The sequence below is a fragment of the Nyctereutes procyonoides genome, unplaced genomic scaffold (assembly GCF_905146905.1).
Source record: "Nyctereutes procyonoides isolate TBG_1078 unplaced genomic scaffold, NYPRO_anot_genome, whole genome shotgun sequence".
Lineage (NCBI taxonomy): Eukaryota > Metazoa > Chordata > Mammalia > Carnivora > Canidae > Nyctereutes > Nyctereutes procyonoides.
Window position 1 is genome coordinate 24893630 of NW_026575122.1, and position 25336 is coordinate 24918965.

The 25336-nt window shown below is 35.0% G+C and overlaps 1 protein-coding gene and 1 pseudogene across 2 annotated transcripts in view; both read left to right on the forward strand.

Annotated features, from left to right (window-relative positions):
* The window catches only part of BLTP3B (bridge-like lipid transfer protein family member 3B), a 95156-nt gene that overhangs the window by 58037 nt on the left and 11783 nt on the right, over positions 1-25336 (forward strand). For both annotated transcript variants that reach the window (XM_055336481.1, XM_055336480.1), the window contains 8 exons: positions 1046-1187; positions 5313-5506; positions 7419-8917; positions 9127-9302; positions 12376-12515; positions 13192-13342; positions 16179-16432; positions 16773-16881. In XM_055336481.1, the coding sequence (XP_055192456.1) occupies positions 1046-1187; positions 5313-5506; positions 7419-8917; positions 9127-9302; positions 12376-12515; positions 13192-13342; positions 16179-16432; positions 16773-16881 (2665 nt within the window). The remainder of the gene's footprint in view (positions 1-1045; positions 1188-5312; positions 5507-7418; positions 8918-9126; positions 9303-12375; positions 12516-13191; positions 13343-16178; positions 16433-16772; positions 16882-25336) is intronic.
* Positions 19356-21009, forward strand: LOC129516919 (T-complex protein 1 subunit zeta-like; annotated as a pseudogene).

Here is a 25336-nt window from a genome sequence, read left to right on the forward strand (position 1 = left end):
ACAAATAAATGAAATTCATAAAACTAATGAACTTTGGGGAAATTACTATATACATTTTTGAAGTAAATTTGTTGTTTGAGGGGAGGGTAAAAAAATGTAATAACCTTCAAACTCATAGTTCTTTTAGAAAAAAATAAGAGGGGCAGTCCGGGTGGCTCAGCAGTTTAGTGCTGCCTTCAGTCCAGGGTGTAGTCCTGGACACCCGGGATCAAGTCCCATGTCAGGCTCCCTACATGGAGCCTGCTTCTCCCTCTGCCTGTGTCTCTGCCCCCCCCCAATAAATAAATAAATAAATAAATAAATAAATAAATAAATAAATAAATAAGTAAATAAATCTTTAAAAAAAAGAGATTACACTATTTGACAGAAGTATTTGTAGTTGTATTACTTATAAGTAATTTTTTATTGCAGCAAAATATGTATGACATAAAATTTACCATTTTAACCATTTTCTAAATTGAAGTATAATTGACATATTATATTAGTTTCAAGTGTACAGCATAATGTTTTGATAGCATTTTAACTATTTTTAAGTGTTGCATTCATTGGCATTCATTATTCATATCGTTGTACAGTCATCACCACATCACCATTATCCATCTCTGTAATTTATTATCCCAGATTGAAACTTTGTATATAGCTATGTTATTTTTCATAATAATAAGTTAAGATAAAGAATTACTATAAAGTACACACCAGAGAAGCAGTCTGTTCTTAAGGACCTGGATGTGTGTTCTGACTCTGCTCTTTACACTTCTGTTACAGAAATATTCTGATATTTGAAGGCTCAAAGTAATAAGTTTGCAAGGACTATTGTAAGGATTTTGTAACTGATAAGACTTTAAAGAGGTTATCGTTTTCTGAATAGTTGATTAGTATTATTAAAAATAATTGAATGTGAAGTTAAATATATAATAAAGTTTTCATCGGAAATTACTAATTATTTGAAGTAGTTTTAGGAGTTTGAAGTGATGTTCATGTGGCGTAAATTGTTTGGAAAGGGCTTTATTCAGTGTTACTTCAATGTGCTTAATTATATTTTCAGGTCTCTACAGCAGAACAATGTCGTTCTTCCCCCAAGAGTATGATTTCTTGCAATAAAAAATCCCTGTATCTTCCACAAGAAATGTCAGCTGTCTATATAGAATTCACAGAATATTACTATCCTGATGGAAAGGATTTTCCAAGTAAGAGAGTTTCCTGTTTTGTTATTACTTGTCCATTACTTTGAAAGTTGTTTTTTTACTCCTAAGTTTTTGAGTTTTATAAACATGAGAAAAGAAACAAAAATCCATTATTCTTTACTTACTGTCATTGTACTTGGTATATAACTATAGTATAGCATTTTTTAACATATTCTGTTTATTCATATTTTTTTTCTCTCAGTAGCTTGTAGCATCCTTTAAAAATTTTTTTTGTTTTTTTAATTTTTTTACTCATGAAAGACACAGAGAGAGGCAGAGACACAGGTAGAGGGAGAAGCAGGCTCCATGGAGGGAGCCCAATGTGGGACTCGATCCCAGGACCCTGGGATCACGCCCTGAGCCAAAGGAAGATGCTCGACCGCTAAGCCACCCAGGTGTCCCTTAAATTCTTTTTAAAGATTTTATTAACTTATTAGAGAGAAAACATGACCAGTGGGGAGGGGCAGAGGGGGACGGAGAAGAGACTCCCTCTTGAGCAGGGAGCCCCACATGGGGCTTGAACCCAGGACCCAGAGATCATGACCTGAGCCAAAGGCAGATGCTTAACCTACTCAGCTACCCAGACAGCCCAGCTTATAGCATCCTTAATGTGGTAGGCATGCTTCATATATTATCCCTGAGATTTGACTCATTTTTTAGTAGCTGTTTGTTAAATGAAAGAATTTATGGAAGTTAGGTTATTTGTAGAATAAGGTCGTTTTTTTTTCCTTTAGTAAAAACCAATTTCATTTCAGTTATATAGAACTCTATATTTCCTTGAAAAATTAATAATGGAGTTATTCTTTTAGCTGTAAATTTTTTGGCTTTTTTTTTTTAGGCACAGATGTATACTTTGGACAGCCTTTGGCTGTTGTGTTTATTTAGAAACATTGAATCACATAAATTTTTATTTGTATGCTATTTTGGGGCCCTAAAAAGTTAAAATAATTATACATTTGTGTCCTTTGTTAAATTTCTATGTTATTGCCTCAGTTCATCCAGGAGTTCTTCAAACTAAAATTTGCCTTTATTTATGTGGTACCTTTTTCTTTAGCTGTTTAACCATTTAATTGTTGTGCCAAAATTTTGGGACTGCATTCTCACTGCCTTCATGCTTGTCAGCAGTTTTTTGTTTATTTCTCATTTGTTTCTCTTTTCTACCTTCCTGACTAAAACAGTGAGGAAGTTAAGACATTTGCTCAGCACCTTAGTAAGATGGCACAGCTGAAACTCAAGCATGGGTCATCTAAATCAAAATTCATTGTGTCTTCCCCTCAGTCCCCAACTATGTTATTACACTGCCTTCCTAGGGCATTCGCAACCATTTGTTATATTTAATTGGAGAATCCCATTGTTTCTAGCCCTCCTTTCCCCTCACAAATAATTGTTTTCCTTTAGTAATACATCAATGAACTAGTAATTCCTCTTCAGAGTTAAGACTAGTTTACAGGATTTCTGACTTCTAATCTAGGTTTATATATATATTTCAATCAGTTTGGTTAATATGTGCCAAAGGAATCTCATTCTATATAGTACATATATATTTTTTAATAAAACTATAAAATTCTTTATCAGCAATTTAAACCCTAACCTTCTAGATACTTAGGAGTGGAATTACAAGGTTATGTTTAACTGTGTAATTTAACTGTTCATTATCAAAAATTTCAAATATACACAGAAATAAAGAGGAGAGTACATTGAATCCCCACATACAAAGATCCATGTTTAGTCCTTATATTTCATCTCTTTGTTAAGCAATCCAACTTTAAAAATATATCACTTTTTAAATAATTGTAAATGGGGATCCCTGGGTGGCTTGGCGGTTTTGCGCCTGCCTTCGGCCCAGGGCATGATCCTGGAGTCCTGGGATTGAATCCATGTCAGGCTCCCTGCACAGAGCCTACTTCTCCCTCTGCCTGTGTCTTTGCCTGTGTCTCTGCGTCTCTCTCTGTGTCTCTTATGAATAAATAAATAAATTTTTTAAAAAAATAAATAATTGTAAGTAATATATCTTATGATTTTTTTAAAAAGAAAATGCCAAAAATAAAAAATTGCCCACAGCCTACAATTTAGAGATGACTTCTGCTGAACATAAATGTATGAATTTGCTAGGGCTTCCATAACAAAGTACCACAGGCTGGGTGATTTAAAAAAAGAAATTTATTTCCTTCTAATTCTAGAGACTCTAGATCAAGTGTCAGCAGGGTCGTTTCTTCAGAGAGCTCTTCTTGGCTTGTAGATGGCTATTTTTCACATGTGTGTTTCCTAACGATGCCAATCATACTGGACTGCGGCACACCCATATGAACTCATTTTTACTGATTGCCTTTCTAAAAGCTCTGTCTCTAAATACAGTTAGATTCTGAGGTGTACCCTGAGTTACAACTTTAGCATATCAATTTTGAGGAGATACAGTTTAGACCATAACCATAAATATAATGTTGCTAGTCTTGTTTTTAATATATGTGTTTCTATTACATATTTTATTTACATCTTATCCTTTCCCTTTGATATGAGCATACTCCAGGTTTCTACAGGTTTCTTTTATTTATTTATTTTTTAAAAGATTTTATTTATTTGAGAGAGAGAGAGAGAGAGAGAAAGAGTGAGTGAGCACGAGTGGGGGAGAGGCAGATGAAGCAGGCTCTCTGAGCCCACTGAGCAGGGAGCCAGTGGGGGGCTCCACCCCAGATGCTGGGATTATGACCTGAGCTAAAGGCAGACGCTTAACCAACTGAGCCACCCAGGCGCCCCACTACAGGTTTATTTTAAATAAATATCTTTAATAACTATATAATAATCTATTTCATGAGTGTCCTCTTTTAGAAACTGTGTAGATTTTTCTACTTAGTGCACCAGGTTTCTTTGTCTGTCCCAGATTGCAGAGCTGAGTTTTTCTTTCCTTCTTTACTGTAGCTCTCTAGTCCTCTCTCTAGCTTTCATCATCACTCAGTCTGTAGTCTATATGAGAGGCGTCCCCCTTCCTTCCCTCTAGAGTGTGATGTGATCTTCTCAGTATCCCGCTGCCTTTCTATTTTCAAATACAAGCACCTCCACATCCTAATTAGATGTCTCTATTGGACTTGAATTACAATTTTTCTACCTTTGTGTCTGTCTTGAGTAAAAACTTACAGACTTTTTATTACTTTGTGCTTAATACCATACACAAAACGTAGTTGGCATTCAGTGAGTCTTCGCTGAAAGAAAATGAATGAATGAACAAAAGAAAGAAAGAAAGAAAGAAAGAAAGAAAGAAAGAAAGAAAGAAAGAAAGAAAGCAAAAAAAGTGCTGTTCAGGACATTGTAATAATGCTGTCTTTTTCCTGATATCCTATACTTTGGGTTTATTTTCCTAAATTATTCTCAAAAGTTCTAGATGTGCATGCTCTTTGTTATACTAGAAGTAAATAGGTCTGAATGTTTAGGAATAAAGATTTTTAAGATGGTCTGAAAAAAATGGCTTTTATAGTAGAAGCAAAAGGGTTTCAGGAAGTGATATACTGTAAATATGAATATTAGTTTAATATAAATTAGCAATAAACTATTATCTAACCTCTGAGTATTCTAATATTTGAAGGGAGCTATGAAAAAGAGTATATTCCTTTTATTATTTACTAGATACTTGATTTTTTACTTTGTACCAAGCACTATTCTAGGATTTGGTTTAAGTGGAAAATAAAAGTACCTGGCCCCTTCCTCTCAAAGAGATCTGCCTTGTTTACTACTTGGTTCTCTTGTTTTAGAGGATTTGGATTAACATATACATAGTAAAAGTCCTTATGAAATATCTGATTAAGGACCACACCTTGGTGTAATACATCATCAAGAAGGTAAGGTTTTTGAAGTTTGCTTCTTGGTGACTATACCATTAGGAAAAGAGATCTAAATAGTACTTTCTGCTTACACAGATAGTTTTAGATTAATATATTTTCAGTTAGTGAAGCATAGAAAAATCTTGTTTTGTCTATTTAAATGTGTTTGTTATCATCCACATGTGTCACTTTAATTTTATAATTTTCAAAACCTTATCTTAATTTAAAAAGAATAAAAACTGTTAAAAATGTTTTCTCTCATGGAAGATTTAGACTATCTGTTCATTAAATATTAAAAAATTTTTTTTCTCCACAGTTCCATCTGCCAACCTTTATAGCCAACTGAATGCACTACAGTTTACTGTGGATGAAAGAAGTATTCTATGGTTAAATCAATTTCTGTTGGATTTAAAACAGAGTCTTAATCAATTTATGGCTGTATACAAGTTGAATGACAATTCAAAATCTGATGAGCATGTTGATATTCGAGTTGATGGCTTAATGCTAAAGGTACCATGTAAACAAGTGACTGCAATAACAAAACCATCTTTTTTCTTTCTTCTTCTTTCTTTCTTTCTTTCTTTCTTTCTTTCTTTCTTTCTTTCTTTCTTTCTTTCTATTTCTTTCTCTTCCTTTCCTTTCCTTTTCTTTCTTTTCTTTCTTAAGATTTATTTACTTACTTTAGAGAGAGAAGTGAGGGGAGGGGCAGAGCGAGAGACAGAGAGTCTCAAGCTGACTGCACTGGATGCGGTGCCCAAATGGGAGTTAATCTCATGACCCTGAGGTCATAACCTGGGCTGAAACTGAGTTGGGTGTTTAACTGTGCTACCCAGACACCCCACAAAACCATTTTTAGAGAAGTTAGCAGCAATAGCAATAGAATTTCCAGGATTTAAGATGGAGGCTCATATATAAATCAGCTTAATTGTATCTTAATTTTGATTTTGAAATTTCAGTTTTAATTTTGGTTTTCTTTTTTTTTGGTTTTCATTTCAAAAAGTTTTAACAGACTACTATCTTCCCCTTCTTTCTTTACTTTCTTTTTATTTTATTTTATTTTGTCACTGCTCATCCATTTGGAGGTAAGCAGAAATAAAATTTAAATCAGTCATTTTTTTTCCCTACTTTTTACCAGACTGGATAAAATTTTTCTTTCAAAACTAGTAATTAATATAATGAAACTAGTAAATTAGATTTGGATTTTATTTGTTCACAGTTATTCTATTATTGATATCCAAAGATAATAGAAAGTTGCTTTGTATTACAGCCAAGTAGAGGATAATCTGAGTTCCATGAATATTTAAACTTTAAAGGAGGGAATTTATTTATTTATTTATTTATTTATTTATTTATTTATTTATTTATTTATTTATTTTAATTTTTATTTATTTATGATAGAGAGAAAGAGAGAGAGAGGCAGAGACATAGGCAGAGGGAGAAACAGGCTCCATGCACCGGGAGCCCGACATGGGATTTGATCCCGGGTCTCAAGGATCGTGCCCTGGGCCAAAGGCAGGTGCTAAACCACTGCACCACCCAAGGATCCCAGGAGGGAAATTTTTTAAAAAACAGATACTATAATGTAGTTAATAGAATAAGACTTGGACATGGATGAAAAGTTTCAGTTTCTAGGTGTGTTGCTGGTATTCTAAATTTCTGTAATTTTTTCTCTGTAAAATGAGGTTATGAATAAACATACATTGCAGAAATGTAAAGATCTTCTCAAAGATCTTATATTCAACAGAAAGACACATTTTATAACATTTACAATTTTACTTTAAGACAATCATATAATGATCTTTACACTCTCAATATGCAAAGTTTTAAAACCAGTCCCTTTGAACTCTTTGATGTGAATATTTTGAGGACTGAGGTTAGTAATTTCTGAAAAATTATTTTAGGAAGTAGTTTGACCTGTACTCTTATTTTCTTAATAATTTTATCCCAGAAAAGTCATTGTAATGACATGTATCCAGTCATTCCATTTATCCATCCAGTCATCTTCCAAGTCTCTTGGGTTTAAAATATCCTAACAAAAAGTTCCTTTTTCCAAACTGAGCATTTGTATACTTAGGGCATAGTAAGCTTTTCGTAATACTGATTTCATTTAGTTTCCTTTTCCGTTGTTGTTTGTTTTGTTTTGTGATATTTTGTATGCAAATTTACATACTATGTTCACTATTCATTATTTATGGATTTTTTTTAAGTTGTGTTTTTCTTAGTGGTTAATCAGTTAAGTCCCTTTTACTTGGTTTAATGAAAGTACTTGTGGGGAGATAGTATTTTATGTCTGGATAAGATAGGAAAGTAGTGTTTTGGGGGGAAGCACCAAAAAGAATTCCTGAGCTAAATTATGTTTGTGATTATTTTATCTTTAAGATGTATGGATTTATAAGTTAGATCAATGTTTTTTCTCTTGTAGTTTGTTATTCCTTCAGAAATGAAATCTGAATGTCATCAAGATCAACCACATGCAGTTTCTGTTCAGAGTTCTGAAATGATTGCCACAAATACAAGGCATTGTCCAAACTGTCGACATTCTGATCTAGAAGCTTTGTTTCAAGACTTTAAAGATTGTGATTTTTTCAGTAAAGCATATACCAGCTTTCCCAAATCTGGTGACAATTTTAATCTTTTGCATCCAATCTTCCAGAGACATGCTCATGAACAAGATACCAAAATGCATGAAGTTTATAAAGGAAATATTACTCCCAAGTTGAATAAACACACTCTTAAAACTTCTGCTGCCACAGATGTCTGGGCTGTGTACTTTTCTCAATTTTGGGTAGATTACGAAGGGACAAAGAGTGGAAAAGGGCGTCCCATAAATTTTGTAGACTCTTTCCCTCTTTCCATCTGGATTTGCCAACCCATAAGATACGCATTGTCACAAAAAGAGCTGCAGTCTTATAATCAAGGATCTCTAAATACATCACAAAGCGAATCTAGTGATCTGACGGGCCGACTGAAGCGGAAGAAGCTCTTGAAAGAGTATTATAGTACAGAATCTGAGCCCTTGACAAATGGTAGTCAGAAGCCTTCAGATACATTTCTAAGATTTTCCTCCTCATCAGCAGATGCAGATGTTCATGTCCTGGTTCACATTCATAAACATGTCAGTATGCAGATCAATCACTACCAGTATCTGCTCTTGCTTTTCCTCCATGAGTCACTTATTCTGCTTTTGGAGAATTTAAGGAAAGATGTAGAAGCTGTGACTGGCACTCCTGCTAGTCAGACCTCAATTTGCATTGGAATTTTACTTGAAAGTGCAGAAGTGGCTCTTTTGCTACATCCAGTGGATCAAGGAAATACTTTTAAGTCTCCTGTTGCTGAAAGTGTGAGCCCAACAGTTCCTGATTATTTGCCTACAGAAAATGGAGAAATTTTGTCTTCAAAAAGGAAACAAGTTAGTAGTGGCATAAATCAAATTAGAAGTGTAACTATTAACCACATGTCAGACAACAGATCTATGAGTGTTGACCTTAGCCATGTGCCTTCAAAGGATCCTTTGCTTTTTAAATCAGCTAGTGATACCAATCTGCAAAAAGGTATTTCTTTTCCAGATTGTTTATCAGATAAAAATTTAGGGAAAATAAGTGAAGATGAAAGTAGTGGAATTGTCTGCAAAAGTGGATCGGGAGAAATTGGATCAGAAACAAGTGACAAAAAGGATTCATCTTATACAGATTCAGATAGTGTCTTAAACCACAGAGAAGATTCACATTTGCTGTCCTTTGATAATGATGGTAATCAAAACATACTTTCAAATAGTTTAAGTAGTAGAGGACATGAAACCATAGAGTCAGTCTTTAAAGGTGAAGATTTGCTTCCAGAGACAGCTTCACTCTCTGAGAACCTAGAAATCAATCAAGAAGAAGCACCCACAGTTAGAACACTTACATCACAGTCATCTTTAAGGTAACAGCATACTATTGGAATTTGGAGGGGTTTTGGTTTTCTGTGCGTATGTGTGTGATGGGGGGGGTGTTTTGTTTTTGGACAGAAAACCTCATACAAAATAAGGAGGCATTGTTAGAGTTAACGCATAGAAAAACAGATTTTATAATGTGATGTTTTTCTTTTTCTTTTTTTTAAATGTGATGTTTTTCTAATAATTTTGTTAACAGTGGAAAGCCTAAGGAACGCATCCCACCCAACCTGGCTCCACTCTGTGTTTCTTATAAAAACATGAAGAGAAGCTCCTCACAAACCTCATTGGATACCATTTCACTTGACAGTATGATATTGGAAGAACAGTTGTTAGAAAGTGATGGAAGTGATACTCATATATTTTTGGAAAAAGGTAAAGCAATAGAAGTTTAAGAATTCATATTAAATATATAAATCTTAGAAGTGATATTTAAGTATTGTTAGTTCTACCCAGTAATAAGGTATAGCCCAGAAAAAACTTATTTTATTTACATACATACATATATAATAATACAAAGAGCATCATACCTAACTTTCTAATGGTTGTTCTATTGCTTCTTTTCACCAGATGCTTCTTCTTTATGGCCACATCCAGCAATTACTTGTATATAGTCATTTAGGGCATAAAGCAAACCACATGGATGCTATTAGCTTCTTGTTATGTAGACTCCTTTATGTAAAATTTTGGTTAGATGGGCTTAATTTGCATGATGGATTCTCATTTATGGTGGTCTATGACTGGAATTTTTCCAGACTGAATCTGCTGATCTCTGTAACCAGGATTCTGGTACAGAGTTAGGAATGATGAACCTACATAATACCTGCATTTATTCAGAGGCAACTAATGCCCTAGTAAGACCACTAGGAATGACTGAGAGTATTAAATGCATCCCAATCACTAAGACATCAGGGACTTTGTAAACAGGAATGAAAGCATGGGCCGTAGCTAGAGATTAGTTGCCAGACACTGAAGTAGAAGAGACCAGAAGTGAATACAAATTACTTTGTGAATGAAGGGTAATAGGCATATTATTGATGATGTTGAAAACAGCTTAGAGTAAGGAAATGCTTGTAACTTCAGAAACTGAGGCTTAGAGAAATTAATGTACAGTTAGGAACTCAGCTAGATGGACCCAGGAGTCTAAGCGTTTACCCAATCAATATGTTATACTAGATTCTCAGACTCGGGAAGCAATTACCACATGTATGGGAGAGGGACTGATAATGGGTCCTAGAACTCTGTTCTAGAGAGTTAGGCACAGAGAACTGCTAGGCACTCTGTTGCCTAGTTCCGCAGCTCCCCTTACGGCTTATGATCCTGCCTTAGAGATTTCTGCTTTATGATCAAAACATACTTCATAAACAGTGTTCCTATAGAAAATATGCTTAATTGTTCTTTTTTTTAATTTTTTTTTTTTTTAATGATAGTCACAGAGAGAGAGAGAGAGAGAGAGGCAGAGACATAGGCAGAGGGAGAAGCAGGCTCCATGCACTGGGAGCCCGATGTGGGATTCGATCCCGGGTCTCCAGGATCGCGCCCTGGGCCAAAGGCAGGTGCCAAACCGCTGCGCCACGCAGGGATCCCCTTAATTTTTCTTAAAAAGCATTAGTGATTTCCTTATTATTATTTCTAAAAATTAAATAATGAAAATGACTACCATTCAATATAGAAAACTTGGAGAATATATACCAACAACTACAATTTGGAAAATAAAATAACCCAAAGTCCCATAATTAGTGATACCATCATTTATCATTTGTATATATATATATTTGGTATCATACTATATATATGATTAACCTGCTTTTTATCACTTTTAATCATTTTCTAATACTTAAACTCCTTTGAAAATATTTTTAAAGTCTGTATTAAATTGTCATGAAAACGTACCATGACTTTTCTTTTTAAAAGATCTGATTGATTGATTGATTGATTGAGAGAGAGAGAGCATGTGTATGAGTGAGGGGAGGGGCAAAGGGAAAGGGAGAGAGAGAATCCCATGCAGGCTCCACACCTGGCATGGAGCCCAGGATGAGACTCCAGGTATGCTTGATTCCACAACCCTGAGATCATGACCCCAACTAAAATCAAGAGTTGGTTGTCTAACCACCTGAGCCACCCAGATGCCCCTGTACCATGACCTTTTAATCATTTTCCTGATATTGGATGTTTAGATTGTTTATCATTTTCCATGGTTATAAAAATGCTATAATTAGGGATCCCTGGGTGGCGCAGCGGTTTGGCGCCTGCCTTTGGCCCAGGGCGTGATCCTGGAGACCCGGGATCGAATCCCACGTCGGGCTCCCGGTGCATGGAGCCTGCTTCTCCCTCTGCCTACGTCTCTGCCTCCTCTCTCTCTCTCTCTCTGTGACTATCATAACTAAAAAAAAAAAAAAATTAAAAATTAAAAAAAATAAAAATGCTATAATTAATATCATTGTTCATAAATTTGTCTGCATTTCTAATTACTGCCTTTGAATAGATTCTAGTAGTAGACTGTTTTTTGCATCTTGAAAATATAAGAGGACTGATTCTGTGCGTAGCTTTATTTATTTAAAGTTATTTATTTATTTATTTATTTATTTATTTATTTATTTATTTATGGAGGGCAGGGGGAGAGAATCCTGAGCAGACTCTGCACTGAGTGCAGAGCCAGACACAGGGTTTGATTCCACCACCCTGACTGAGATCACAGCCTGAGCTGAAACTAAGAGTCCAGTGCTGAACCGACTGAGCCACCCAGGCACCCCTGTGTAACAGTTAAACGACATGACTATAAATTCCTAGTTCTCCTGAACCATAATGATTTTTTTTTTATATCCGAGGAATTGATTTACATTAGGAAAAGACTCTTGTTTTTTGTGTTTAAAGTATTGGTCTATGATAGACACAGAATTTTTTTAAGATTGTCTTTGACCACAGAGTTTGAGAAATAATGAAACACACCATACTGATAAATTATGACAGGTAGGTAAGAACAGAAGATGATCACACTGATAATAGTGGCATTAACCTCATGTAGATGATAATTAGACATTACTATAAAATAACTGAAAGGGGAAATGCAGTGGTTAAACTGGGAATATTCCAAGTGAGGTAGCATAGCAGGAGGTGAAAGCTGGCTAACTAGAAACCTGTTACTCCAGCACTGCACCAGCAATGGGCCTGTGGTCAATGTTTCACATTTCTTTTCAACCTAAGTTTAGCGCTTTCATATCTCTATGATTGTAGAGATTGTGGACATTATTTCCTATTATTTGCTAGCTAATCACAATTTAATTTGTCAAAAAAAACAATTTAATTTGTCTTTGCCTATTGTCTTTTAAACAAGCCTTTGCTTGAGAAAGAGTTGAGGGATATCCCATATTTGTTAGATAAATGTAATGTTGTTGGATCATGTCTAAAACTGATTTTAATTTGTTAGTTTATTTCTTTATTACTTCAGGTATTAAAAAGAATGTTACTACAAATTACCAGAGCCTTGGAGAGAGTGCAAATGCCAGTGCAAATCTACCAAATTTTGGTGAAACCTCCCCAGATGCCATCAGTACAAATTCAGAGGGTGCTCAAGAAAATCAAGACTTGGTAATCATTTCAGAGACGTTCTGTGAAGATAAATGCTACCACTTTTATTTCATATTTAATACATGCACGTTTTATGACAATATATAAAGTGAATTGCCATAGTCATGAGTGACTCACTTTACTCTTTCTATTCTTGAAACTTCTTCCTTCCCTCTTGGTGAATTGTTTTTCTCTGAATTTCACTTCTTTACATCTGTTTTTCTCACACTGAGGAAGGGAGGTTCTGTCTTTTCCATCTTTTATTTTTGGCCTTTATTGTAGTGACATTTAAATACATTTTGAAAATGAGTTTGATGGTCAATAGTAATCAGTTCTTATGAGGAACTTCCTACAAAAGAAGTATGTTGCTGGTTAAAGCCCTTTCCACCCAGTGAAGTATTCCTATAGATGACTTAGAAAATGTGTTCAGCCTTCAGTGAAAATAATTTCACACAGAAATGTCATATAATCTTTGTGACCTAAAAAAATTCTCTCTTGACTGAATAGAAAGAAAGCTAAAGAAAAGCTAAAGTTTGTCACTATAACGTATAACCACGTTGTATTGGTCAGAGTATATTTTTGGCTATATTAGGTCACATTTGTGTTTTTAGAAGTTATAATAGTTTCCTGTTGTCACTTCTTAAATTGTGTTTTGAATTACTTGGTGTGCTAATATTTATTATGCAATCATTATTAGATGTCAGTTGTGGTGTTTAAAATTACTGGTGTTAATGGGGAAATTGACATCCGAGGGGAAGATATGGAAATCTGTCTTCAAGTGGACCAAGTGACACCAGATCAATTAGGCAATATCAGTCTTCGGCATTACCTTTGTAATCGTCCAACAGGTAAGACTTAAATATGATTTAACCTTGTTTTGTTTTTATACATATGATTCCTTAGCAGTTCTGTCTTTGGTATAATGGATTCAAGGACAAATTATATTTGTTTATAATAATGTAAGAGATTTCTTTTAGGTTACCTTATTTTTATAAAGTATTTTGATTGTTAGAAATATAACATGTTTCTAATTCCCTTTTGTTTTCTTTATTAAGTGCCATTTTTTTTAGTCTTCTTGTTCTTTGATGTAATAGGTTTAAGAAAACTGAGCTCTTTTCTATATGAAAAGAATAACAAAGTAATCCTAGAATGTCAAACTTAGTTCTATGCTGGAATTAATGTCAATTTTTGTATCATTATCTTGCTTAAAACCAAACATTTCCTGAGTCCGGCATGGTACTTGGTATTTGGAAAAATCACGTATCATGTTCTTAGGGTCCTTCATTCTGAGATCAACACATTCACTTGGACGTAGAGGGATATGAACAACAAAACATGCAGTGTATGAAGAGGAAACCATATAAAACCATCTCTTTTTCAAAGTTTATATGAAGTTATCACTCATGGTTTTCAGTCATTTGAAGAAATTAATTTATTAGAATAGTTCTAAGCTTTTAAAATGACAGTGTTCATTTTTAAAGTCTTTAAAAAGTCACTGAGCTGTAATATTTTTCTTTGCTATATATATAGAATGCTAAATCTGATACATAACATGTTGAAATACATAGTCCTGCATGATATCAAATAAATATGCTATCACCTCACATCCTGGGAATTGCAGGTAAATGCCATTTGTTTTTAAACCAACATTGTAGAAAAAATTGTCTCCTGGCTTTTTTTTTTTGTTGTTAAAGATTTTATTTATTTATTCATGAGAGACATAGAGAGAGAGAGAGAGAGAGAGAGGCAGAGACACAGGCAGAGGGAGAAGTAGGCTCCATGCAGGGAGCCCGATGCAGGACTCGATCCCAGGTCTCCAGGATCACACACACATTGGGCCGAAGGCAGCACTAAACCGCTGAGCCACCCCGGCAACCCTCCTGGCTTTTTTCTATGTATAAACTTTGCAGTTTACAATGTATCTGTTAAAAATTTTCAGGAATTTTCTGTTAGAAGTATAAATCCCAATAGCATGCAAAATAGAGGAAGCTAAAGGTTTCATAGTGAACAAAAGAAATTTCAAAACCTAGACCCTGTTCTATTCCCAATCCAAACACTTTTCAAATTGTACACTCTCAAGATTACTTCCAGTTGCTCAGTTGTTTTTACTTATTTTTATGGGTCACTTAGTACCATGTCCTATTACTTTTTTTCATGTTGCTCTCTTTACTAAAGAAATCATTTTGAAATGTCTAGTATGTGTATGGGTTGTATAGTCAGTACTAATGCCTTCTTTTTCTCAACTGTCTCTATTGGTTGTCTAAAAATAAACAAAAATCAAGAAGGAAGAAAGCAAAAGGAAAAGAAAGGAGCAAGGGGAAATGGGATAAAAGGAAAGGGAGAAAAAATAGTTTAGCTTGAACATCTCAAAGGTTGATCTGTGGTTTGTAACTGCTGTTACTTTGACATGACCAATCAAAATTGCAAAGTTGTTTTTGCTTTTGTTTTTGTTTTTCTACAATGTGTGGATTTGGAGTCCTTTAATAGGAAGACTTTTATGTAGTATTTTCATAGCATGAAAGGTAGAAGAGAGGAATTAGTTTTGACTAATGAAGATTTTCTTTGGTCTCCACTCCAAATTCTCTTTGTTTGAAATTATTTCTGGCTCTCGGCTCCTTAGAGTGAGTAGGTATCTCTCTCTCTCTCTCTCTCTCTCTCTCTGTATAGATATGTAGATAAATAGATAAAAGACCAAACAAAATCACATTTATCAAGTTGTTTCTAATTACTTTTATTATTAGACTAATTGTTGTTTGTCTTGATATAGAAAAGAGCACTAACCATCATCAATTTGTGGCTATTTTACCTTTTATTTAAAAAAAAAGTCTGAGTTCTTAATTGTTCAAAGAATTCTTTAGAATTTTATGTGGACTCTTCTTATATCTATATTATTTATTTATATTGAATGTTAATCTATAGTACTAACATCGTACCTGAAATAAAGTTGTAAAAACAACTCTTTATTTTGAGTTGTGTATGGAGATCTATCCTTGGTGCATAAATATAAGTATGTTTTATTTCTTACATCCCCTTCCCTTCACAAGTATTTATACGTTTGACATTTTTAAGACTAAAGTATTCACGTCCATGCTGAGGAAAAACAAACATCTCTCCATCACGAATTTAATTAGTAGGGTCTTCTTATGAAGACCAAGACTAATAAATTCAAGACTTCAGTAAAGTTTCACTTTTCCAGAAAATTCAGTTTCTTTCTTAACTCATTGGGTTCTGTGAATTGTGAAACTGATCATATTTATCTCTTTGCTGCTACGAAGTTCATTTTTGTTCACTTGTGATACAGAAAAGTAAATAATGTGTTTAGAGTTATTAATCTTACTACCCATCCTTACCTTTTCTATCCTTTTCTGTCTTGTGTATTTACTTTTCTAATTATTTAAGGACCCAGTATTAATGAGGAAAATGCAAAACTTAAGGCTTTTGTTACTTCCTGAGAAATAGCTTAAGAAGCATTTTAAATTCTATGATTTTTTTCAAGTTTGGGTTGTGTATGGCATATTGTATATGTGTAAGTGTGATTTAAATGAAAGGTAAATATTAAAACCTTAAGACATTATTGCTTTAACATTGTACTAAGTGGCAATAATGTCTTAATGACAAATAGTTGGGAGTGACACTTCTGAGTAGTGCTACAAGTTCTAATTTTTATGTGTTCTTTTTCCATAGGTTCAGATCATAAATCTATAATTCATTCCAAATCCTCTCCTGAGATTACCCTGAGATTCGAGAGTGGGCCTGGTGCTGTAATACACTCTTTGCTTGCAGAAAAGAATGGATTTCTGCAATGCCATATAGAAAACTTTAGCACTGAGTTTTTTACATCTTCTCTTACTAATATTCAGCATTTTTTGGAAGATGAAACTGTTGCAACAGTAATGCCAATGAAGATACAAGTTTCTAACACAAAAATTAATTTAAAAGTATGTTAATAAGTATTTTTATATTTTCATGTTATAAATGTTCACTTTGCCTACCTGGACTTTGATTCATGTCTAAGAATGTGTCTCCTCTATGATATACACTCATTTAGCAGTTATCGAAATGAATCTGTGTTCTTTGTGGGGGAATGATGAAGAGATCCTTAGAAATTAGAAAATATAAAAGTAGAATGGGCATTTTTTTCACCGTATCATCTGAAGCTTCTGAAGATAAGTTTCCAACTCACTAAAAATATCCACTGAAGTAATGTTGTTAAGAAAATGATTAACTTTATCATTTACTTTAATAACAATATTCTGATGCCATTTCTCTTTTCTGTAGGATGACAGTCCTCGTAGCAGTACAATATCCCTGGAACCAGCTCCTATAACTGTTCATATTGACCATCTTGTGGTGGAGAGAAATGATGATGGCTCTTTTCATATCAGAGGTATAGATCAAAAACATTTAATTGAATACCTGCTGAAATTTAAAATTAAATTATTTATATGATGATTGCTTACTCATACTTACTGTTTATAGATATATACATATGTTAGTAGATGATTGAGGGACACTTTTAGTACCTTGGAATAAAATATTATCTATGATCCTTTTACTTCAGAAATAACTTATCCACAGTTCATTTAATACCTTTTGTACAAATGTGTTTTGAATGAAAGTGACAGAGGCTTTTATGGTCTTACATGGCTCTTGAGCTTACTTGGGTCTCTACTTGATCTCTTTCTTTTTTTTTTTTTTTTTTAAGATTTTTTAAAAATTTATTTATTCATGAGAGACACAGAAAGAAGCAAGACACAGGAGAAGGAGAAGCAGGCTCCCTGCGGTGAGCCCGCTATGGGATTCGATCCCAGGACCCCAGGATCACGACCTGAGCCTAAGGAAAACGCTCAACTGATGAGCCACCCAGAGATCCCTCTACTTGATCTCTTTCTTAGTTTTGTCTCCCAGTGTTCTTTTATATATAGTCAACCAACTTCAGTATACTCCCTGTCGTGGAATTTTTCGTGCAGTTTTCCCTCTCCATATTTTTACTTGCCTTGTTATTTCTCTTTAGAATTGTATGTTTCCTTTCTAGGCTATCTCAAGCTTCTCCTTTTCAGTCATCTGTTCTTAATACCTGATGTGACTTCTTACAATTCTTCGGTAGTTATTCTCCATGCATTAGTTACTTATAGTATATTGCTATATATTTAGTTCTGCTTTAATATCTTGATTTAAGAATTTGTATCTCCAGTCTAACAAGATTTTTAAGGTCTCCAGTATCAGGACTATATCTTACAAAGTGGTATGGAATAGAGGAAAGAGCTTGGTAGACTTAAGTATTCTAGTCTCACTTTGTTAGTAGCTACTGGAGAGTGAAATATGAGGGACTTATCTATGTATCTATTTCATCTATCAGAACCTCATGAAATGACATGTATTAAAAGAAGAATAAAATCATAACAGTACTACAAAAGAAAACGAAGTACCATCAGTGGGGTCAGAAATCCTTAAAAGAGCACAGAGAGCAAACAAGAAAAGGCAAAACCTGAAAAATCTGTAGCCCTAAACCCATTTCAGAGAACTATTGCTAAGGTAGGAGCAGTTCATGGGGATTCCTAATCAACAAGTCTACCCTTCCAGAGTTTGGGATCAACTAGAGCAAACAAAGAAACTGGCCTAACAAAGATAAAAATGTCAGCTTCCTTTCTGATATAAGTTCACATGGGGCACATAGCTTAGGCGTAAGAAGATAGGTTTGCTGTATGTCTCTTTCCACCAAACACATTAGGTCCCAAAACTGCAGGTCTGTCTTATAAAGAAAGCAGAATACAATGCATCCTTTTTGTAGACAATGCTCATACCAAAGTGAGGAAAGACTGAATCACACATTTTTTCTGAGCTCGTCAGTCAGGTAGATGATACACTGTGAATAAGTGAGAAGGCCAAGAAAGTACAGAAGAATATTCTCTTCAAAAACAAGAGAAATCTTCCCAACAGAATGTTGAAATTAGATCCCTGAAGCAATAGGGTGAACAATCTAGGCACTTCTTTTTGAGACCCTTTCTGTGCTTCTACCAAATAGCAAACTTCAGTTAGGTTTGCATTCCCTAGGAAGGGAATGACTGTGTTATACCCAGTTGATACACTTTTGGTAACTCTCACCTCAGCAGCACTACCTCTCCCTTCCCCCACCCCATCACTGGATGTCACACATCGAAACAACATCCATAATCTTAAAGAAAATGGGTTAAGCATACATCCAAGAATTCTCAAACATTTGATTGTAAACAGGCAGTAGTCATAATTGTAAATGAGAGATATCCTCTAGCTAATTGAGTAGAAAAGGAGTTTTATAAAGGTTACTGGAATAGAATAAAGAGACAAGAAATAAACTCTTACATTTATGATTAACTGATTTTTGACAATGGTGCCAAGACAATTCAATGTGGAAAAGAATAGCCTATTCCACAAATGGTGCTGAAACTACATGATATCCACATGAATGAAGCTAGACCTCTTCCTTACATTATCCACAAAAATGTATTCTTTGTAGATCAGAGATCTTAAAGTAAGAGGTATAGCTATATAAAACTCTTGAAAGAAAACATAGAAATAAATCTTAATGACCCTGGGTTAGGAAGCCTTCTCAGATACCACACCAAAAGCATAAATGACAAAAGAAAAATGTAGATGAATTGGACTTCATCAGAATTTAAAACTTTTATGCCTCAAATGATACTGTCAGGAAAGTGAAAGGACAGCCCACAGGATGGAAGAACATTTAAAAGTCATATATCTGGTAAGGGATTGGTATCCACACTATATAAAGAACTCAAAAACTGAAAAAGATAAGGAGCTGGCCTTGGGCAATGCCATGCCGGGTCTCTTCCTCCTTTCGTACTGATTAGCTGTGGCACCATGAAGACCCAGAACCCCATGGCTGAGGTGGCCTAAGCCCAGGTGGCCCTGGCAGTCAACATCAGCATGGCCCAGGGGCTGCAGGACATGCTGCAGACCAACTTGGGGCCTAAGGGTACCATGAAGATGCTTATTTCTGGTGCTGGAGACATTAAGCTTATTAAAGATGCCAGTGTACTGCTTCATGAAATGCAAATTCAACACCCAGCAGCCTCCTCAGTAGCCAAAGTATGACATGGTGACATCAACTGGTGATGATACCAGTTCCAATGTTCTAATCATTGGAGAGCTACTAAAACAGGCGAATTTCTACATTTCTGAAAATCTTCATCCCAGAATAATAACAGAAGGATATGAAGCTACAAAGGAAAAGGCACTTCAGGTTTTGGAAAAGTCAGAGTAAGCAAAGAAATGAGTAGGGAAACACTTAGAGATCTGGCCAGGACATCTTCACATACTAAAGTGCATGCTGAATGTGCTGCTGTCCTAACAGAGGCTGTAGTGGACTCCATTTTGGCCTTTAAAAAACAAGATGAACCTACTGACCTCTTCATGTTTGAGATCATAGAGCATGGAGGTGAAACATAAATCTGAAACTAATACAGACTTAGAGGTCTTGTTTTGGACCATGGAGCATGGTGTCTTGATATGAAAAAAAAAAAAGAATCGAAAATGCATACATGCTTAAATGCAGTGTGTCATTATAATATGAAAAACAAAACATGAATTCTGGCTTTTTTTTTAATAAGCATGCAGAAGAGAGAAGCATGAAAGATGAAAGAAAATTCATTGAAGATAGAGTTAAAAAATAATAGAAGTAAAAAGGCATCTGTGATTCAGATAAAGAATTCATTGTTATTAATCAAAAGGGAATTGACTTTTTTTCTTTGGAAGCATTTGCAAAAAAAGAAGGCATAGTAGCTCTGTGTAGAGCTAAAAGAAATATGGAAAAGCTGAGTCTTGCTTGTGGAGGGGTAGCTCTCAATTCTTTTGTAGATCTTGTCTATGAGTACACATTGGGAGAAGAGAACTGTAACAATCCTCACTTTGTCACACTGTTGGTTAAAGGATCAGATAAGCACACACTCACTCAAATCAAAGATACAATAAGAGATGGCTTGATGGCTTTAAAAATGCTAGTGATGAGGGCTGTGTAGTTCTAGGTGCTAGAGTGGTGGAAGTGGCAGTGGCAGAAGCCTCGATTAAATAGTAGCCCAGGATAAAGGGCAAGGCCCATCTTGGGAGTTCAGGCATTTGCTGATGCATTGCTCAGGCCAAGGCTCTTGCTCAGAATTCTGGTTTTGAGCTTCAGGAAACACTAAAGTTCAAGCAGAACATTCAGAATCAGGTCAACCCATAGGTGTGGACTTGAACACAGGTGAGCCAATGGTAGCAACCACAGTAAGCACATGGGATAACTACAGTACAAAGAGACAGCTTCTTCACTCCCGCACTGTGATTGCCACCAATGTTCTCCTGGTTGGTGAGATTACGCAAACTGGAATGTCTTTTCTAAAAGGTTGAATTGAGGCTTCCCTTGTTGTCATCTGAATCATGAAGGCCCTACATAGTGATCCTAAGAATATAGCTGTGGAATTTTTGTCCACACTTCAAGTGATTTTAAAAAGCATTTTCTTTTCCCATATGAAAGAAAGAGAACACAGACACTTAAATTCTGAAGTTCTGAAATTATAATTAATTAGTATTTTTTATATTGCACTGCAGTGTACACACATTAATCAGGCCTTTTTACCCAATAAACAGAATGTTTGCTTTAGCTTCAGTGATAAAAAAAAGTACCATGTTAGATAAGTATATGTTATCTCATCGTTATAAAATGTTCCTTGAAAACAAACAAAAACTGAAAAAGATAACCCAATTTTAAAATAGGCAAAGATGAACAGATATTTCTCTGATGAAGATATAAAAATGGCTGGCCAATAAGCATATGAAAAGATGCTTGACATCATTAGACATTATAAAAATGTAAATCAAAGCCACAATGAGATAACACCTTCAAACCCACTAAGATGACTAATCAAAAAGACAGATGATAACGAGTAGTGGGAGGATGTGCAGAAAGTGGAACCCTCCTACGTTGCTGGGCTTGTAAAATGATGTGGGTGCTAGGGAAATAATTTGGCAGTAACTCAGAAAGTTAAACCCTTACTTATGACCCAGCAATTCCACTCAAGAGAAGTAAAAACAGAGGTCCACTCAAAAACTTGCACATGAATGTTGATGTTCACAAGAACAGTATTCATAATTGCTCAGAAGTGGAAACAACCTAAACATCATGCTATGAATGGACAACGAAAATGTGATATATGCATGCAATTAATTATTATTCAGCAATAAAGAAAATGAGGCACTAATACATGTTACAACATGGAAGCTTTGAAAACCTTTTTGCTAAATGAAAGAAGCCGATCATGAAAGACCACATACTGTATGATTCCATTTACCTGAAATGCCCAGAAGAGGCAAATCTGTAAAGACATGAAGTAAATTAGTGGCTGCCTAGGGCTGGTGGGTGGGATTGGAAAGCATTGGGGACAGACTGCTAATAGGTACAGTGGATTTTAAAGGTGATGAAAATATTCTAAAAATGATCGTGGTGACAGTGGTACCATTGGTAAGCATACTAAAAACCTATGGATCACACATTCTAAATGGATAAATGGGACACATGAATTATTTTTTAACAAAGCTCTTAAATATATTTTAGAATCATGAGAGACCTGGGGAACCAGGCCCAAGGTTTACCTCCATGCCCCCAAACCACAGCACAGTGTAATCTGGTGTAGTAGGAAACATTGCTGCCTGACATTGGACACTTGATTTTACATTTTGCATTACTGTTACTATTGTTGCATGAATTCAGCTTTATTGCAGCTGCTGCAGTCAGCAGAATTTGAGCTTTTATACTCAGGAACTTGACCTTGCTTTTGCTGTCATTGCTGCCCCCATAAAGAGAAAGTTCTCTTCCTTTCCTTCTTTAGTATCTCAAGGAAATCTAGGGTGAGTACAGTTTTAATGGTAATATCTGGGTCACATGCATGGAAAGGAATCTGGAAATTTCAGTAGTATTTTCTAACATTTATTGAAGGAAACAAATTTTACTCCCCAAAAACTCATAAAATATGAAATTCTTCAAATACAGAAAGAGATTCTGATGTTGCTTGAATAGGTGGAATAAATGACAAAATGCCTACTTCAAAAATCAGTAAAAGACAAAAATAAATAAATGAATAATACAGTTGATGCTAAAGAAAAGTGGAGACTTTTACAGATACATGATAGGATTTTGAATTCATAAATTTAAGAACATGCTCTTATGGGAAATCTTTGAGACTTAAATCTTGTCTTTGAAATAAAAAATAATAGTAAGTTGTGTGTCTTCTGCCTTTGTTTCCCTACACTATTGTAAACCCAGCAACCAGAGTGCCATTTTCAAAATATAATTTATATCAGATAACTTCTCAGCTAAAGACTCTCCACTGGCTTCCTTTCTCAAACCAATTAAAATTACCAAGTTCCCTCTAGTGGCTGACAAAGTCCCATATGATCTTGTTCTTTGCTTTTCTCTGTCCTTACCTCTTGCTATTCACCCTCTTTGCACCATTTATTCCTGTCACCCTGGCCTCCTGTCTGAGACATGATCCTGCCTCGGTATTTTTACTTGCTGCTACTTTTGCCTGGAATTCTCTTCCCTCAGATATCTCTATGCCTCACTTAATTACTCTTTTTTTTTTTTTTTTAAGATTTTCTTTATTTGACAGCGTAAGCAGGGGAAACAGGCAGAGGGAGAGAGAAGCAGGCTTCCTGCTTAGCAAGGAGCCCGACATGGGGCTAGATCCCAGGATCTGAGTTGAAGGCAGATACTTAACTGTCTGAGCCATCCAGGCGCCCGTTCTTCATTACTTTTTGCGAGTCTCTGGTCCAGTCTTCCCGTATAGAGATTTTCGTCCACCGATCCTTCTATCCTCAACAGCTCCTTTCCCCGCCCTAACCCTGGTTGATTGTTCTCAGTGAATGCTTAGAATCTTTTTATATACTATATTCTCTATTTGTTGGGTAGAATATGTTACATGAGAGCAAGAATTCATTTGGTACATAGCTATCCCTAACTCCTAAAATACTTACTGTCTTACCTAGTAGATCTTCAAAAAACATACTTGTTTAATGACTGGGTGGATAAAGACAGCTTAAAAACAATGGACACAGCTAAAGATTGAATAGGCTGTCTAGAACAACAGTGTCCAGTATAATTCCATGCTCATGGAAATGTTCTGTAATCTATAATGAGTTGGCTATTGAGCACTTGAAATGTGGCCAGTGGAACTAAGGAACTGGATTTGAATTTTAGTTAGTATTTAATCAGTTTAAATCTTAATGACCACATGTTGCTAAATGGCTGCTATTTGGATAGCACTGATATAGAAGACTGAACAAAGTGTATTCTAATAGAGGGGAGAGAGTAAAAACAAGTTTTAAAAGTACGGTAAAAACATTAAGATAACCATTAAGAAAGACAAACAATAGGGAAAGAATGAAAGGAAAATAGAGTGGCAAAGTGTAGGTCTAGCAAACACAGTTCAGTGTGCACGGGATATCTTGGGCCATGGGAACAGGGAAAGAAGTCTAGGGGAAAGGAATCTTCAAAGATTCTGAGGTGTACTGATAGAATAAGAGGGCATCTAGTAGGAGTAACATATCTTTTTTTGACCCATGGTATTCAGGAGGGCACATACATAGACACACAAGAAGGACAGAGCCAGAAATTCTAGCATGTGTCTAAAGAGTTCTAGAAAGAGAACAAGATAAAAAGAAATAGAAAACATAAAGAAGTAATGAAATGTCTCAAATTTGAAGGAAGAAACAAGCCTTCAGATTGGTAAAGCGAACTTAAATGCAGAGCGAAGTGAGTGAAAACTCATACCTGGACATATTGGTGACATTTCATAATACTTATTAATATTAGGATAAAGAGAAAATACTTATGAATATTAGGATAAAGATAAAAGTCTTAAAATTTTTTTAAGTTTTTGTCCTTTTGATGGAGGAAATTACACTAGATTTTGATAGAACAATGTGTGTTTAAATAATGTATGCTAATACTGTATATATAACCTTCGATGACCTAAGATAATGAATAATCTTTAAACCATTAGGACTGGGGAGAAACCTTGATGAAAATATCCAACTAATTGAACAAAAGCCACAGGGTACCTGGGTGGGTCAGTTGAGTGTCTGCCTTTGGTTCAGGTCATGATCCCACATTCCTGGGATTAAGTTCTCACGTCGGGCTCCCTTGTTCAGTGGGAAGTCTCTCTGCTTATGTTCTCTCTCATTTGCTCTGTCTCTCTCAAATAAATAAATAAAATCTTAAAAAATAATCTAGTAAAAGGTAGAAAATTAAAAATGGAATAAAAAGGAAGCATCGTAAATAGAAAACATTAGAATACAGCACTGAAGCCATTATAGTAAATATGAATGATTTAAATTCACATGTTAAAATAAAAAAAAATTTTTTAATTCACTTGTTAAAAGACAGAGGTACTAAGATAGTGTTGGGGGAAAAATATCCAGGCATGTGTGGCAAGAAGATAGTCCTTCAAAATAAAATGACAGACACTGAAAATAGGTGATGGAAAAAGATATATACCAGACAAAGGTTAAGAAAAAGTAAATGAATATTAGCTAACATTAAATTTAAAACTAAAAGTAGAGAATGGGACAGAGAGGTGTTTTTTAGAGTTTGTTTTTTAGAGCATTTTTAGGTTTGTAGCAAAACTGAGGCAGAAGGTACAGAGATTTCCCATATACCTGCTGCCCCCACAGGTACATAGCCTCTCCCATTATAAACACCTTCTACCTGAGTGATACTTTTGTTAGAATTGATGAGTTTACACTGACACATCATTATCACTCAAAGTCCATGTTAGAGTTATTCTTGGTGTTATACATTCTGTAACTTT